Source organism: Saimiri boliviensis, chromosome 1 (genome assembly GCF_048565385.1).
Source record: "Saimiri boliviensis isolate mSaiBol1 chromosome 1, mSaiBol1.pri, whole genome shotgun sequence".
NCBI classification, from domain to species: domain Eukaryota; kingdom Metazoa; phylum Chordata; class Mammalia; order Primates; family Cebidae; genus Saimiri; species Saimiri boliviensis.
In genome coordinates, this window is record NC_133449.1 from 150,118,554 (window position 1) to 150,136,651 (window position 18,098).

Genomic DNA, 18,098 nt, shown 5'->3' on the forward strand with positions numbered 1-18,098 from the left:
AGAAATATCTATAAATACTCACATATATACACACACCTCCACGTGGCCGACCGCCTCGCCTCTGGCACTGGGAATCAGTCACCGTGATGTCCTTGCGGTGGAGCTGTGTGTGGCCCAACAAGAGAAAGCTGTCCCCTGACACTGCCCCTCCAAAGTGCGCCACCTCCAGTGAGCCTCCCAGTCACCCAGGCCCCGCCCTCCCTCCTGTCCCCACCAAGCATGGGGGTGCTGTGCAGGCAGCCCTGTGGCCTGACAGCCTCTACCAGTCCTGCTGTCCCTCGGCTGAGAGTCAAACCCATTTCTGGACGACGGGGAATGTGCCCTCTGCTGACTGTGTTCTCTGTGGAGCTCAGGGGAGGGGAAAGGCCAAGCCATTTCTGGGGTGCTGTTGGGAGCAGTGAAAAGGCCCCACCCTTTCCAAGGGACACTGTTCCCGGAAGGCCCCTGGAGCTCAGCTGGTCTTGTCCCGTGCAGCCGGCTCTGGCCACTAGGGGGCAGGAGGGCCACGAACTCAGCCTGGAGGGAGCCCGCGGGGCAGCCGGCGCTCTGGAGGGACAGACAGAACAGGCCACCAGGCGCAGACAGGAGAGGGAGGCGGGGGGATGGAAGACAGACGCCTGGGGTGGGTGGAAGTCAGCGTCCTTGGGTGCCGGTACCTGCCTTCCCGGCCACCGCTGGATCAGGTTTCTGAGCCTGCTGGCTGTCAGGGCCGGAGGTGCCATGGCAGTCCCCGGGAAGTCCCCCAGGTGTTACCAGGCAGCACACAGGTAACAGGCCTGGAAGGTCCCCAACAGCCCGGCTGGACATGCTCAGACACTCTGGGGCTCCTCGTTCAGTGGCACAATCTCCAGGACCCAGTGAGGGAAACGGGACTACAGCAGGCGGAGCAGTGTGGCTAAATCCATTTATTCCAAAATAAAAAGCCAAATAAATAGGAGTTGCATCACCAGGGAGCCACAACCCTGTCCCCTCCTCCTTCCTCTGTCCTCTATCAGTAAACAAGTTTCCCAGCTGCAAATTATTATTAAAACCTCCTCCCCATGTGCCAGCTCCAACCTCTGCCAGGTAAGATACACGGGGCACCCCAAACCACTAAAATATACATGTTACGCAGATACAATATGTACACTGGGGAATGGGGTCACCCCAGCAGCCCGTGCCCTCGCCTGGTCCACAGTTAGCGCCACTGTCCTGCCTCAGCTGCCTCTCTGAGTAAGAAGATGGGAGCCCCCTGAGGGAAAAGCTGCTTTGGTGAGAGGAAGGAGGCCATTAGGCCTCCTTTAAACCAACCAACTCCAGCAGCCTCTGGCTCTTAAATAACAACCATCATCACCCAGAGATTTGAGGACTCCGCCCTGGTCAAGGTTTCAAAGGGTCTGTTTGTCTTCCCCCATTAGACAGGGGTCTTGGCTTGCTACCCTAATAATAAAGGGGTGACTAGGAAGGGGTCAGAGGGACATGGTGGGGCAGAGACTCCAGCCCCTTCTCCAGGCCTTGCTGACATGGGCCTGCTTTTATTTATTTTTATATTTTTTCCCATGATGTTTTTTAAAATCTCGTAACTTCCTTTTCATAAATTTTATACTTTTCATAAAAATTTTCTACGTTTTATCCACATTTTTTACCACAACCTTTCCACATTTTTTATCCCATAACTTTTAATCCCATAATTTTTATTAGTTTGTATTCTTTTAGTAAACACACTTGCATAGCTACATTACAATTTTGTAAAAATAAAAACACATTCTCATGCCAAGCGTGCCCAACATTTGCAGAGTCTCAATACCTTTAATACTATAGTTGTCAAGACGCACAAAATTTTAAGGCAAAAACAGCACTTTGCAGCAATTGAATAAGTTATTACATTACAGGAGCATCACAGCAGAAGTCAATAATGCCGCTTTAGACAAAAAGCTCAGGATTTCCATCTTACTTTGTGTTCACAAGAGTTCATACATTGGTAAAAGTCATTCTTAGAAAACTTGGCAACTAAAGCTTTGGACTGGAATTGGCATTTCTTTCTCTACTTTTCCTTCCCCTGGTTTCTTTTAAACTGCGATATTCATATTTTAAAATGTTTTAAGTAATTTCAAAACATTAAGATAGCAGTTACATGTTTTAATAGTTATTTTTAAATGACTCTTTAAGATAAAGTTTTGGAGCAGCTGTATTATGGGTAGGATAGGACTGATTTACATTTTCAAATTTTCTTAAAATCAGCTTTGGTTTCCGAACTGATTTTTATTCATTTCTGGAAAACCTATCAGGTTTAACAAAATCCTTTAATATATGATTATCATAAATTGCAATCTTTAAATAGGTATTTTGATTCTTTCTACAGAAATTCAAATTTATTCAGTTGAACCCACATTTGAAAAGTCTATGTGTTTTGTAATGACCTCTGAACAGAGGTACGCTGCCATTGAGCAGGCCTCTGGTATAGCAAACACGGTACATTCAGGAGCTGTGAATATAGCTCTAGGTGAGTCTCTGAATCCGTTCATGGTAGATTATACTAAATAGTGAGATGTTGCTGGAGGTGCGGATGAGGACGTTTGTTGTTGTAATGTAATCCTTCTTTGCACCTTATTGTAAAGAATAAATCAAACACTTTTCTGGTTGCGTTTTTAAAACTTTAAAATGGACGGGAAGAATAGGGCAGGGCATTGTTATGTTCCTTCTGACCCTTCAGTGTTATAAATTCAATATATAGACTGACAACCTAAATCAATGGTGGAACACAGTTGTTTTTTGTTTTTTTGTTTTTTTGTTTTTTTTATCTGTTCAATGAAAATAAGAAGGTACAACCGAAGTTTTGTACTCTGACTAGAGGGATTCCACTTCAAGGTCTGAAAGTAGGACTTTTACCTTAAAAAACAACAACGAACAAAAACTATCACACAGGATAGATAAGAAGATTGCTTTAACAGTTTTGTGTGGATCTTGTTGGTGCTGAACTATGGCATGAGCCTTATAGATTGTAAATTAGAGATAGTTGGAGCTAAAGTACAGAACTGAATTTTTTAAACTTTGTTTGCTGTTAAAGTCTGTGAAGTTTCAGTTATCTAAAATAAACATTCACAAACAGGAAAAAAACAAAATTCTGTGTTTTTGATGAATGCTAACCTTCTGATGTTGCCTTCTAAGCAAATTGAAAGCTGCCTTCTACTCAATGAGGCAGAGAACAGATACTTGGCTGAATGAAGTACTGCAAAAGACTCGCATGCACTTTGAGGACAGACTTAAGTCACTATCATATGATTTCCATTCTTTTTAGCTTTTTCCTAAATAGATGACAAAATACCTACACCGAGTGATATTTCTGTGAATATAGTAAATGTATTTTCCAGACTGACATTCAGCTTAAATACGCCTGTATGTGATTTACTCCGTAGGTACCTGATGAACACATTCTCATCAGATTGGGTACAGATGCTAAACACTATGTCAAGGTCATTCCTAGTAGTTTATATTTCTTAGGGTAAAAGTGAAGTGATTTGAACTATCAAAAGACCTTTGAAATAATTTATCAATGTATTAGATAAACTCAGTTTCAGAATGATCAAGAAAAAATGTCAGCCCAAATAATGTGGCTGATTAACGGAGGCACGATTTCTAGCCCGAGGGCTGAAAATGGACTTAACTGTCTTTAAACTGAACTCACAGAATGCAAAAGTGGCAAGTTCAAAAATAAAACACAAGAACAGAACTTTAAGTCCATTTTAAACCCCCGGGCTAGAAATCATACCACTGTTAATCTTCATGAGCCCAGAGCACAGAAAAACCCTGAAAGAATTGCCATAGCACAGTGCTCGTTCTTGGCATGGGAACGAATGAAATACTCTATTCTGCACATACCTGCTAGAGCAGGCCACTTTCCTCTTCTGTGAGATTTTAAAAGCTCCCAAAAATGTTATTACTCTCATTTGCAGTACACAGAAAATGGAAGAAAGGCTGTTTCCAGTTCTCGGCCTTTCAACAGCTCTAAATCTCAGTACTCATAGTGGCATCTTACAAAGTAATAAACAGTGTGCATGTGAGGGCAAAGCACATACTGAGCTAACCAAGAGCTCACTGTAATTAGGGTTCGATCAAATACCATGGCAGAACATAAGCAAATTGTATCTGAATTCCATAATGAATATACATGCTACAATAACGTTAAAAACTATGGTAGCCTATTTCAAACTGGTGAGAATGGTTTTGTCCCAATACTGGGTCTTTGTGTGTTTGAACTCCCACCATGTAAGGACAAACTCGATAGGCATGCTAATGACCTATGATTATCAAATTAAAAATGCTGAAGGATGCCAGAGTGAACATCAGTGAAAGCCACACGAAGACCCACTCTCCTTTAACTTTTTACAAATAAACTATAAATTAAAAACACAAATCATCATGAGTGGCTCTAACATCTAAATAAAGTAACATGTAGAAGACTAATCCTATAACTTTGTTCCTTTGTAAATTTCTTGGCCAGCTCTTAGTTGATGGTGATGTTTACTTCTTCCTTCGCAGCAGCGGGGTAAAAGGATGGCATAGAGGGACTGCTGCCCAAGGGCCGGTGTTGCTGGCCGTCCCGCAGCTCACAAAGCCATGTGCCATCTGCTGTGCAGTGGGGTGTGGTGTACCCTCCCTCCTGCAGGCTCCAGGCTGTCGCTGTCATCGTCCAGGCTCACCTCATAAAATTCTTTGGAGAGAGGGAGGTGGGGATCTGAGCACAGTGCCAGCCTCCCCTGCTCCTGCCTGCCCACCCCGCCTGAGGGCTCTACTCACCATCCTCGTCAGTATCACCAAGCTCCTGGGGGGCTGGGGCCCCTGGAGTGGAATCATGAGCAGGGTGCTGGACCTCGTGGTTGATCATAAGCTGCATCACTGGCCCCTGCAGCTCCTGTCGCTTCACCTGGAGATAGGGGTGCTCAGCTGCCACGCCGGTGCCCGAACCCACGCTCACGCCCACCCCCATCCCCTCACCCCCGCAGAGAGGTTGTACACCTTACCTTCATCCCCTCCTCGGCCTGGGACAGCATGCTAACATCGTTCTTCTTCTGGTGCTGGGTCTTGGCCACTGCCCTCTCACGGTCATTTGGTTTGACGGACTTTCCTGCGGGAGGACAGGCTCAGAGGGCGGGGCCCCTACACCACCCTGCAACTCCCCTGCCCTGCCCTGGCCTCCTGCTCACTTATCATGTCTCTTTCTCCAGAGAGCTGGATCAGTCCGAGTTCTAGTTTTTCCACCCGCTCCTTGAGGTCCGCATTCTCCTTCACAATGTCAATGAAGTCTCTCTGGAGCCAAAATAATGGGGTCACATCTCGGCAGTGACCTGCCCCACCCCCAGCCTTCATGGCCCCTGCCAGGACTCACTCACCTGCAGCTTGTGGATGGCTTCCTGCAGGGCCCGCTGGGTCTCCCCATGCCCATGTTCGCTCCTAGTCCCTGTGGCCCCGGCTGCTGCCTCTGGCTCCCTCAGGGCCGAGGCCACCGGGTGAGCCTGCTGCTGGCAGCACACCTGTTGTTGCTGGAGCTGCTCACAGAGCTGTGCCTGCTCCTCCTGGGTACCGGCTCCAGGAGCGTTCAGAAATGGCACCTGAAGGCAAGAGGAGAGCATTCTTGTAGGGGCATACACAGGACAGACGGGGCAGGGAGGTGGAGCGCAGCCCTGTCCCTTGGGGCCTCAGAGAGTGCACCTGTCAGTCATGAAGGTGTCTGACCACCAGCTCCCGGAAGGGGTGAGGGTCCAGAGGAATCAGAAGGTGGAGAAACCAAGAGCATAAGGGGGTCTGGGAGGGACCACAGAGGAAGGTGACCTGCCCAGGTGCCTGGCCCCTGGTTCCGGCCTAAGAGACTGCCTCCCTTGCCTAGAACCCCATGCCTCCTTCCCCAGCCTCAGATCTCACGTCCTTCCTTCCACCATTTAAACAGACTGGTGGAAAAGCAGAGGGAGCCGACCACCATCTGCCAAGTGTGCCACATGCCTAATGCTTTCCATGCATCATCTCATTTAATCCTCAGCACCCAAGCTAGGAAAACGCTAACTTCCTTTGGAAGTTAAAGAAACAAGAGACTAAGAGATGCAAAGTAGTCAAATGGTGACCAGTGGAACCGAGGCTGGAATCCAGTTTGGATCTAAGGAGACTTTCGTTTTGTTTTGCTTTGATTAAATTTGTTTTGTTTTGAGACAGTGTCACTATGTGGCCCAGGCTGAAGAGTCGTGATGCAAACTCAGCTCACTGCAACCTCCAGCTCCTGGGCTCATGTAATGCTCATGCCACAGCCCCCTGAGTAGCTGGGATCACTGGTGTGCGCCACCACACCCAGCTTTGTTGTTGTGGTTGTTGCTATAATTTTAGTAGAGGTGAGCCTTCGCCATGTTGTCCAGGCTGATCTCAAGCTCCTGCCTCAACCTCCCAAAGTGCTGGGATTATAGGGGTGAGCCACTGCACCCAGCATAAAGAGCCTCTCACACCACTGTGTCTTGCCCTATGACTGGGGTGCTCCATGCCTCTAGCTGGGATGATGATGTCCAGACCTGGGAGGAGCCCAGAGCGACCCGCCTCTAAAAGTCAGGGGGCAGGAAGCAAGAAACGGTCACAGGACTGCCCTGGAGGCTGTGGGGTCACCTGCCCCCAGGGTGGAGCTGCCTGTGGCCTTGTACCTCCCCTCCCCAGAAGAAGGTGCCTGCCTCCCAGCCCTCCTGGATGGGGCAGAAGTTACCATCTCTTGTTCACCAAGCTTCTTTACTGCCTGCTTGAAATGCAGTGCGCTCCTGTTCTCATTCTTCTGGACAGAGAGAAGCAATCAGCGGCCACCCACTGCAGCTGGAGACCCCAGAACTTGGTGTCTGCCTCCCATGGCACCGGGAAGAGTGGAGGCAGGTTAGAAAAATTGTCTCCTTTCTCCCACAGAAATCAGAGCAGGGCTGTGGCTCACATGTGCCTTTAGATGCCCCATTTCATACACTCCCCTACTTTACAGGTGGGAAAACAAAGGCCTGGAGGGCTGGGAATCAGGGCAGGCTCCGCAGGTGGGCAATGCACCAGCTCCTCCTCCTGCTCCTGGAGCCCCTTCTGCTCAAGAGGCCTCTCCTCCTGTTATCTCAGCCTCACCTCCTGCTCCCGGAGCCTCATTTTCACCTCCTGCAGTCTCTCCTGTTCCTGCAGCTCATCTCTCAGGTACTTGATTTCAGTTTTTAGTTTTTTCTTCAAGTCAGAGCGCCCTGCTGGGTGCTTCAGGATTGGGGGTTCAGCTGAGAAAGGAAGCAGACAATAAGGGCCTCTGGATTCTCAATAAAAAAAAAGCAACAACAACAACAAAAAACCCTTCTGGGTGCACAGCTCCTCTGAAGCTCCCCAAACCTGCCCTCACTGCTAATGTTTCCTCACACGCAAATGGTAGCCAGTCTTCCGAGCCACTTTCAGATAGAGAGCACTGTGGGTGGCTGACAGTAAGAACCCCTCCCTCTTTTCTGATGGGGACACTGAGGCTCATGGAGATTACAAGACTTGCCATCTCCTGGCACAGACCTCTTTCCCTCTGCCTCAAACCCCTTCCAGCCACCCACCTCCCTGGGGCACTCTAAGCCACCCCCACAGCCCTCTGATGCCAGTCCTGCTCCCGGGTCACACCAGCCCCATCTTACCCAGATGGTTTTGTAAGTGGGCAAGGCTCCCCTTCAGCTCCTCAATTTTAATTGCATCCTGCCTTTTCTCCATTTCGAATATTTCAATCTGCCCAAAGCACAGGGGGAAAGGGCCCTGGAGAGAGGGGCTGGTGGCTGGACAGGCTACCATCTCCCTCTCCGCCCCTAGCTCCACAAAGCCCAGTCCCGTGACCACCCCTGGCTGGACTATTCTCATTTTACAGATGCCCAGGAAGATCAAGTGAGCTATCTAAGGTGGGGGGCTGAAGGGTCAGCTCTCACTTCTCCTGCCATTTTCAGCAATTGCTGCTGCCACCGTGCCCTCTCTGTTTTGAGTTGTTGAGCGTATGTGTCTCTTTCTAGCTGAGCTTTCTTAAGACACTCTGTCACCTGCAAGAATGGACCCGGAAGTTAGGAAGGGCTGCCACTGGTCCTCACCTGCTCCTGGCCACCTGGGGTCATCTTCCTTCCACATCCCTCCCTCTGCAAAATCTCACCTCTGCCACCTGTGCTTTCAGCAGTTCCCGCTCCTGCAGAAACTGCTGTAACTGCTGCTCAAGGACTGCTTCACAGTGGCTCGAGGGCTGGATGGTGGAGAGGGAGAAGCTTCAATCTGGAGGGCCTGGGCCATTCCACACGGTGCCCCTTAAAAGGGCTAGGGCTGGGCTTAACACACAACTTGGTCAGTAAAGATCAAGGCCCATGGTCTGGATTTTAAAAGAACTCAGTAACATTGGACGGGACAGGCAAAGAGATCAAATTTACAGCTGGCTCACAGAGACCCAGAGAGATCAGATCATATTCTATTGTTTTTCCTATTACTGCTGCTGTTGGAACCTTTATTGAGTGTGTAATCAGGTAGCATGGTAACAACTCCATTTAACTTCACAACCACCACGTGAGGCAGTTACTACTATTACCTCTATTGTGTAGATGGAAAACATGGAGCATTACAGGTTAGGTGGTTGCCTAAGATCACTTAGACAGAGCTGGGATTTGAACACCCAGGTCCATCTGATCCTCTAAGTCCATTTATTTTCCTACTGGGGATGGGGGCACAGACAGGAAGGGGGAAATGAATCTTTTGTTCACTTTTTGAAAGGATGATACATTCGCATAGTCCAAAACTCAGAAGGTACAGAAGGGAAGTATCTCCCAGCCACCTGTGCTCTCTCCTGAGTTTTTTACAAATCCTTACAGACATCTTTAACGTATATTATCATAGTATGTACACACACACACACACACACACACACACACACACACACACAGTTTCCTCTCTATATACAAATGGTAACATACTAAAGCTACTCTTCTGTACCTTCACTGTCCAAGTACCCAGTCCCCCTCCGAGGACTTGGCAAAGGCCACAGCCAGGTAAGGGCAGGGCGGGCATTTGGCCTCTGAGCTCTGGGTCCAGTGCTGGCTCCCCATAGCGTCCTTCAACTCACCCACAGCAGCCCCAAGGGGAAACTGGAGCCGAGGATTGGCGGTGTGGAATCAGGGGACCCCACCAGACTCTTACCAATACGTCGATTGTGTTATTCAGTTCACTGGTTGTGATGGAGCTCGAGTCCAGGGCTCTTTGTAGTTGGTGTGCGCTCTGAGGCACATGCAGAGAGGAGGAGTTGGAGGAGAATTGGGGGAGAGGTAGAGAGAACAATCATTAGGGTTGGGGTGTGTGGGGGCTGTCTCGGCTGGCAGAGGGGCACCCAGCCGCCACTGTGGGAGGAGGGTGAAGGGCTGGCCTGCAGGGTCACTGTACCTCAGCTCAGGGCCTCTTACCTCTGGATCTTTCATGGAGGCACACGGAGATGTTGTCCCCTCAGTGTCCAAGCCTCTGACTTCCTTTCCTCCCCATCAGCTGGCAGCATTTTCTGTTCTGCCTCTCTCGCCTTGGTCCCATAACTCCCTTGTACCAGCTCCTCTCATGGTTCTTATCCCCCACCATCCCACCCTGGGGCCCTTTCAGTGACTCTTAAAGGGACAGCCTGACAGCAAATGGCTGTTCTTATTGGGCTGGCTTCCCCTTGAGACTGGAGATGAGGAAAACCAAACAGCAAGGACCATTTCCTGGGTGTCCTGGGTGTTTACAGCGGGCCATGTACTAGGGATTAACAAAAAAACAACAATAGTGAATCTCATTTCACCTTCACAAATGGAAGTCAGACACCACCACCTCTGTTTTACAGATGTGAAAGGAGAGGCCCAAAAAGCTCCAGCAACTTGCCCTAAATCATATCCCTAGCAGATGGAGAGGCTGGATTCAAACCCAGAATTCCTAACCAGTACCCAGAAGTTCTTCCACAATCTTAACAATTACCCTCTACTGCCCCTTGGGCCCCTTTTCCCCAGAAGCCTGGCCAGCCAAGACTCACATGGCATGGTGACTGGCCACCATCAGAAGCGGCCGTCTCATGACTATTGTTGTTTCTTTTCTTCTTTGTTCTCACTCGTGTTGGAACAGCAAGGCTGTTTCTTTGTTGAAATTCTTTTAACTGTGGGAAAAAAAGAGCAGTAATGCCCATGAGAACTACAAGCCCCTACAGTCACAACCTACTTTACAGTTTTTACAAAATACTGTTATACACTATATGATTTAATTCCACCAACAACTCTATAAATTGTTGTGACAATCACTTAGTGACTCAGAGGGATTGATATCATGGCAAAAAAGAAAAAAAAAAAAAGCAATACTGGACCTTAAACTCATTCCTCTGACTCCAAGCTCTGGGGTTTTGCCACGAATTAGCAACTGCCAGAGACCAAAACCACAGGCAGAAGCAGAAAAGTTACCATTAAGTAGGCAGGAACTGTACGCCGTGTGGTTTAGTCATACAGCCTCACACGTCTGTTAGTGTTAAGAGCACCAGCACCTCTCACACTTTTATATTCAATGTGTCCCCATGGCAGAAGGCAGCCTTTCTGTTAAATCTGGGAATTCATCAGAAAGAGGACAACCCAAGTCTCTATTCAGAGAGAAGTCTGGTATACTAGAAACCTTTGTGACTGTCATCCCTAAGTACATTAATGTTTTTGCTGTCTCAAGAGACTCAAGGGAAACTGATGCTTCTGAAAGATGTCCCATGCTTATCCCTTGGCATTCAAAGTAGCCTAAGTTGAGATGATAAAAGAAAGATTCAAGCTGTCAAGTTCAATTTCCCAAGATCTGTTCCACAGAAGATGAGCAGATCTCACTCCAGAGGCCACTAACTGAAGGGCAGTCTGGTTCCAGAACCATGGAGAATTTGAAGATGAGGTGGGGAACTCAGAAAGAAACGTGAAAGTCTCTCTGGAGAGCAGAAGCCTGAGAGAAAACCAAACCAAACCCATTCTCCCATACCCCCGAGAGACACTGTCAACGTTTTGAGCTCACGGGGGAAGTGTAGGCTTTCCACACTGTCAATGTCTATGTTAAGGGAGTGAGGCAGCCTGAAACCTCTTGCTCCTAGGTCCCATAGTCCGCATTCCCCTTCTAGCTGGAAATTTGTGCTGGGACCGGAGGAGCCAGAAATGGGATGAGAATGCTTAGGGGACTGGGTCCTACGATCAAGGGCTGGTCTTGTAGCAGTACTGATGGTTTCCATGGGGACGGTGCCATCACTACATTCCACTCCTCCTGGGGGAGAGGACCACATCAAGGAGACACCCGAGTCACTGTTCCATGATGGGGGAGAGGCATGCAGGGCTGGGACCCAGGTCCTTGGAGACGCCAGCCCAAAGAGCACAGGGAGGTCGAGCTTGGGGTAGCAGGAGGAGAGGGCAGTCTGCAGCAGGGAGCCCCACTATTTGCCAGCCCAAAGTCAGCCAGAAATGACTGATGAAGTGGTGGCTGACCCAGTTCCTTATAGACAGGAGTCCACAGAGCCCAGGGAGGTCAGGCTTGGGGCAGGAAAAGGTGAGGCCTAAATAGGGAGCGGGGAGCCTCAGGGGTTACACATCCAATGCCACCCTGGGGTGATTGGCAAGGGCTGGGCTCCTTGCTGAAGGGGTGGGGCTGACTGACAAGACGTTGGTAGGGTGAGCCCAGAGGCCCGGGGTTGGGGTCCCACCCAGTCTGCTGTGTCTCAGAAGTGTTAAGGACTCTGGCAGCTGTCTTGCCGTCGGAGGGGATCTGTGTGCGTGTTACCTTCTTCCTAGCGGAGGCTAATTTCATCTTGCGAATTTCTTCTGACATCACCATGGTGGGGTGGGTAGAGAGGGGTGGTTGGGGACGGGGGGGGGGGGCGGGGGTTGGGGCCACATCAATTCAAGGGAGCACTGGTAAGCAGCTCCTCTCTCCTACCCGGCAGCTGTGTTGACTGAGCCAGAGGCGGCGTAACCAGGGAACCAATAGAATGTAGAATGGGGGCGTGGCCTTCATGCTCCAAACCCATTGGTTGTAAGAAAGATGAAAGGGAAAGGAGGCGTGGCCAGGCAGCTCCAGAGAGACCTGTGGCATCCCAAGGAAAGTGTCACCTGTTTACTCCTGTCCCCGCCCACTCATAGAGGGGAGGAGCCACCAACTCCGGGAGAGGGGAGGGCCCGGCTTTTGCTTTTAAACTTTTCAGTCTACCAGAGCATGCAGCCCAGTGTTTGGGAAGGTGACTGTATGGGGAGATGACAGTGTGGAAAACTATCCTGCCTAGGCCAAGGCCCCATGGAGCCCAGGGTTCCCTAGGGCCAGGAGAGCACTGGAGCGCACCCTGACACCCACTGGAAACCTGAAATCCACACCTGCAGGAGATCAGGAAAGGGGTTCAGACAGGCACAGGTGGGCGCCAAGCAGATCTCCTGCCTGACCTTCCTCTCCTGCCTCCCCCAAGCAGAGGAGAAGTGACAGCTGCCCATCAACCCATTGGGTAGATTGAAGCCACTGAATCTGGGTCCCAAAGGCAGGTGTAACCCCTGACTGTCCCAGGCCCAGCCCAAGGAAGTCATGGCTCTGGTGAGGACCTGGTAGTCAGATGTGAGGTCCCCAAGTGGCTCTATAATCCTTTTAATGAGAATAATTAATGAAATGGGCAAGACCGTCATGCTCAGCCGAGAACCTGTCAGGGTCAGACAGAAGTCAGTTTGGCTCCAGGCCTGGCCCTGGAAGGATGGTGGACTGGGGGCAGCCACAGTGAAGGGGAACGGAGGGACATGGGCTGCATGGCCAAGGCTGTAAGCTCCTGAAGCACCTACAGAACGTCCCCCCAGGCCTGGCTCTGCACTCACGTTTCTGCCTGGAGCCACAGGTGCCTGGACAGTGGCCTAAAGTACGGATGGTGGTAGGAAAAGCTCTTGTGGCCACATGTAGGCACCTAGGCATGAGACAACGGGGAATCGTGCCCCAAACAGTCCATACAGGCCAAGACCTCAAGCAGATGTTAACACCATTGTCCTGTGTCACATCAATTAAGTCAGATCCTGTCCTGACCCTGAAGCTGCAGCTCAGTCTAGTTGAGACACATAAAGAAATGTCAGTGCATGGCCGGGCACGGTGGCTCATGCCTGTAATCCAAGCACTTTGGAGGCCAAGGTGGGTGGATCACCTGAGGTTGGGAGTTCAAGACCAGCCTGACCAACATGGTGAAACCCCATCTTAAAAAAAAAAAAAAAAAAAAAAAAAGTCAGTGCAGGGCAGGGGGCCCGGATCAGCATACGACGTCCAGCAAAGCTGTGTGCTGGACAAGAATCTTTGAAGATGAGTCCAGGACAAGGACAGCTATGTCTGAGCAGGGAGTGAGGGAAGTGCCCAGGAGCAGGAGGCCTGAGGACCTTTAACGAGGTGGGATGCCAGGTCAGCATGTGCAGAAGAGAAGGTGACATGGCAGCAGCTGTCTGAGGCCAGGCTATAAACGTAGGGGCCAACTTGTCTAGCTGGAATCATACTGCTGCCCAGTCACCATCCTTCAAATGCCAGAGGCAGAGCTGGGAAGGCCCCCAGACTCCTCTTCCCTCCCACCCCAAGCAGGTTCTCATGCCTCACCAAAAGGAAAGTGAAGCCTTCTATGGGTTACAGACTGCCAGGTTCTCTGTCAGCAGGTGGAAGGGGCAGGGGAAGCTGCAGCTGGGTGAGGAAGAACCCAGGTACCAGAGCTAGAAGGCATTGGGGAAAGCCTTGAACAGGGCCAGGACCTGAGCTCTGCCTGGCTATGGTGACTCTGAGCCAGACAACCCTACCATAGTCTCAGTCTGTCACTCTGTCTCACGGGGGATGTCAGCATTATTACCTTTGGAGTCAAAGTCGATAAGCCAGGGAAACCAGAGTTCCCAGTAGAGACCAAGACCAAAGGATGGAGGGGTCTTGGCTGTCCCAGATCAGGCTGGACGAGGGGCTGTGTGAAGCCTGGGCAGCCAAGGCCCTTGCCCTTCAGGTTACAGGCATCTGGGTCCTCGTCTAGATCCTCATATGACATCCAGAGACCCAACCCTAGGGACAATTCCTCCCAGCTGTTAGCAGTGAGTCAATCCTGGTACTCACTCCACCAAAAGCTCTGAAATGTGGAGGCCTGTGGGTGAGGGTAAGACTCTTCAGGAAAAGGTTCTCAGTGGCAAGGAAGGTTTGAGCTGTGCCTTAGAAAAGTCAGAGGAGTAGGTGACAGGCCCCCTCACAAAGCCTGCCAGGGAACACAGGAGGGACACAGGTGTAGTGGTGGGAATGCTCTGGAAGACAGCAGGCAGCCTCCCACTCACTGATGGGACCGAGTGAGGTCAGGTCCACACACCAGAAGCTGGATTCCACACACAGGTGCACTTGGTTTCTTGTTTTAGAGACAGGGTCTTGCTCTGTTGCCCGGGCTGAAGGGCAGTGGTGCAATCATAGCTCACTGCAGCCTCGACCTCCTGCGTTCATGTGGTCCTCCCACCTCAGCCTCCCGAGTAGCTGGGACTACAGGCACATGCCACCATGCCTAGTTTTATTGTTTGTAGAGACAGGGTCTTGCTATGTTGTGCAGCCTGGTCTCAAGTGAACTTTCCACCTCAGCCTCCCAAGACACTGGGATACAGGGATAAGCAAGCGCTCCTGGCTCTGCTGCTGCATTTTGGCTGCCTTGGTGCACAGGAGGCATGAGCTGGGGGCAGAATCTGCTCCTGGACCTTTCCCAGGCCTGCACCCAGACTGACCCTGGGCTGCAGAAGGCAGGTGTGGAGAGAACGCAGCGAGCAGAGCAGGCTAGCCGGTGATGGAGACCCTGGCTGGGACTAGGAGACGGGGCTCCAACCCGCAGCCTAGTGGCCCTGCCAACCCCTTTAAATAAATAAATGACCTCGTCTCAGGTATTCCTCTGGAGCAATGCAAAACGGACTGATACGGCCTCCACGCTTGGTGTCCACTGGACCTGACCACTCAGAAAAGGGCTGCTCTTGACTCTGCCGTTAACATCCAGACTACAACAGCGTTGTTCCCCTGCTCTGCCTCAGTTTACCTCTCTCAGCTGGGCAGAGTAGGGATAATTGCTTCTCATGTGGACCACAGGACAAAACAAAGCCCTGAGTCCCACAGGAAGGTAGGTGGGCTGTGTTCAAGGGCAGACAGACCTGGGGAAGTATTTTATGTCCTCGGGGTGGCAGAGGGACATGGAGAAGATGCCTCCTTTGTGGGCAAAGGAGAAGGGAAGATAAGCAGAATGGCACTGGACACCTGCCTCACCCTGACCTCCCCCACCCCACACCAGGCCCATTAACACATAGCCCCGATTCAGGACTCACTGTTCTCCTTAGGGTCGGCAGGACTTCCCAGCTGAGCTGGGGAAGCTGACAGTCCAGATTCATCACGGGCAGCACGTAGTGTAGGTGATACGCTGGACGGAAGTGGAGAGGGGACATGGGAGCTGTGGTGTCAGGTCTGGGGCTGCCAACATGGTACCTGCCCTGGCCGTGGGCAGACCACGCTGCTCCTCCCTGCCAGATGTGACCTCTAATTCTAAGGCATCTGAGTTCCAGGCCAGGACTGGAGCCACACTCCCCTTGGGGACAAGGGACATAGTCCACACAGACTTCATCTGTGCTTTGGGCGAAGGCAGCTGCACAAATGAACAGGAGGGGCTCTGCTGGAGAGTAGGAACGGGCCTGGACTACTCACACCTGCCTCTGTGACCAGGCGGTCCCAGCCTGCAGTCAGACTCCTGAGAAGAAAGCTCACTCAGCCAGGGAGTGGGGGGCGTGGCCTGCAGGAGTCTGTAGCCCCTCCCACCCAAGTGAGCTGCAGAAAAAAAAAAAAAGATGCAGAAACAGCTGGTCCGGGTGGCTCCCGCCTTTAAGCCAGCACTTTGGGAGGCTGAGGTGGGCAGATGACGAGGTCAAGGGTTTGAGACCAGCTTGACCAACAAGGTGAAACCCCGTCTCTACTTAAAAATACAAAAATTAGCCAGGCCTGGTGGTGTGCACCTGTAATCCCAGCTACTTGTGAGGCTGATGCAGGAGAATTGCTTGAACCTGGGAGGCAGAGGTTATGGTGAGCTGACAGCGTCCCATTACCTTCCAGCCTGGGTGACAGAGTGAGACTGCCTCAAAAAAATAAAAAAGATAATAATAACAAAATAGATGCAGAAACAGCAGGTGCTCCTCCCAGCTGCCGGCTGCTTCCTGTTGTGGCCTCAGGGACCCCGGATGAGGTAAGATGGGGCTGCCAGCAGCTGGGGGCAGGGGAAAGCTGGGTCCTCAGAGTGGATGCCCAGCAGGGACATGCAGGTGTGGGGAGTGCTGGGTCCTCAGTGCTAAGCCTCTTCTGTCCAGGGGGCATTGGTGACATGCCTGATGCTGAGCTCAGACCAAGGAGTCAGAGTCCGGTGGCAAGTAGCCTCTCTGCTTGCAAAGACACTCCTGGGGTCGTTACCCCTCTGCCCAGGCTCAACCATCCAGGCTGTGGAAGGGCCAGCATTCAGAAAGAAGGGAACTGTGGGTGTGAGTTCCCTGGCAGTCAGGGGCCTTGGGAACTGTGGGTGTGGGTTCCCTGGCCTTGGTGGACAGAGCCCCCTATGAGAGTGAAAGCCCCCTTCTCACTCCACAGCAATGCTGTGAGAAAGAATTGTAGGGTTTTGGGGTGTGGATACTCCCCACCCCACCCTTCGGACACTCTGGGTTAAGTACTGACTTTGGTCTGGCCTCCCCACATGCTCCTTGGGGCCTGCTGGGTCCCCATCCCCAACCTCAGGAGTCCCTCTCTCCTGGGCCTCAGCGCATGCAATACCCTTTGCCCTGGAGACTTCCTGAGGCCCCCACCTGGGACCCAGCCAGTAGACAGGAGGCCTGGGACCCTCGGGAGTCTTTGTGGGAGGGGTGGGGGCTCCATGGAGCCCACAGAGAACTCTTAGGGGTCTAGGAGTGACCTTTCTCCTGCCAGTAGGAGGTGGAGAGCCCAGGATACACTCCCTCAAGGGAGGCTGCTCCTCCATTCAAAACAGTTACCAAAATGTAGGTGCCTCCTTCCCTGACCCATACTGAGGCAACCAGGCTCTCAGACAGGGCAAGTGCCCAGGGAGCAGGCTCAGGTCATCCTGGAGAAGCAGCTCTGTTGATCCTCGCTCTCGAGCTCCAACCTCACTCAGCACCCAGGCCAGGGTCCCGGAGAAGAGCCCAGCACCGCAGCACCATCCCTGCCTTAGGCAGTGGGAAAGGAGCAGCTGTGTCTCCGTTCCCACTTTCACCTTCCAGGGACCTCGGGATGGCCGATGGGAAAGACCAGGAAGAGCTCGATTCTGCCCAATTGTGGCCGGCATCTGGATGCTCCCAGAGGGCTGGATCGGGCCTCTGCGAGTGTTCTTCCACCTCCCACCTTCCCTACCTGAGGCTCGGGGCTCTCCAGACACCACAACCCAACCTGGGGCAGCCTAAAGTCTCCAGTGGAGGGGAAGGTGAACGGATCGGTCTCTACCGCCTTTCCCCTACCCGCCCTGAGCATGACTCTGGCGCCTGGGCCCACAGCCAACTCCGCTTTGAGGCTGCAGTGGCACCCAACCTGGCGGGCTTCCGGGTGTCCCCAAGCCCCTCCCGGCAGCGCTGAGACGCACGTGCATCCAGCAGGCTGACACACAGGCCGCCGCCATGCATGCAAACCCGTGCCTGCATGTCCGTGCATGGCCCACGTCTGCACACACGCCATTCCAGAACCGTGCTCTCCCGTCGCTCGGCCCGGACACACATGTGCACTCAGGAAAGCCCCGCGCACCCAGCCAGCCCCACACCTATGCCCACAGACCGGCGGGAGGTCCCGGAGCAGGAGTGGCCTGGCCGCGGGGTCCGGGCAGCTTCCACCTCAGGGTGATCCCGCCAGCCTGGGCTGAGGCCAGAGGGTGACTCAAGACCTTGGCCTTTCCAAGTGCTGGGTTACAGGCCTGAGCCGCTGTGCCTCACCATTTCTTTCTTTTTTCGAATTTGCTCTGTTACCCAGGCTGGAGTACAATGCCGTGGTCACGCCTGTCTGCAGCCTGAAACTCCCGGGCACAAGCGAGCCTACCATGTCAGCCTGCAAGCCTGAGCCATTGTGCCCAG

At 51.9% G+C, this 18,098-nt stretch overlaps 1 protein-coding gene across 1 annotated transcript in view; it reads right to left on the minus strand.

The window, feature by feature from the left end:
• Window positions 1-967: 967 nt before the first annotated feature.
• The window catches only part of LOC101040449 (golgin subfamily A member 2-like), an 87,651-nt gene continuing 70,520 nt past the window's right edge, over window positions 968-18,098 (minus strand). The window contains exons 4-14 of the mRNA XM_074406522.1: window positions 10,019-10,138; window positions 9,166-9,243; window positions 8,138-8,224; window positions 7,923-8,030; window positions 7,641-7,728; window positions 7,108-7,247; window positions 5,370-5,588; window positions 5,184-5,286; window positions 5,001-5,104; window positions 4,777-4,903; window positions 968-4,690 (exon numbers count right to left, since the gene is read on the minus strand). Of these exons, the coding sequence (XP_074262623.1) occupies window positions 4,587-4,690; window positions 4,777-4,903; window positions 5,001-5,104; window positions 5,184-5,286; window positions 5,370-5,588; window positions 7,108-7,247; window positions 7,641-7,728; window positions 7,923-7,934 (897 nt within the window). The 5' untranslated portion in view covers window positions 7,935-8,030; window positions 8,138-8,224; window positions 9,166-9,243; window positions 10,019-10,138 and the 3' untranslated portion in view covers window positions 968-4,586. The remainder of the gene's footprint in view (window positions 4,691-4,776; window positions 4,904-5,000; window positions 5,105-5,183; window positions 5,287-5,369; window positions 5,589-7,107; window positions 7,248-7,640; window positions 7,729-7,922; window positions 8,031-8,137; window positions 8,225-9,165; window positions 9,244-10,018; window positions 10,139-18,098) is intronic.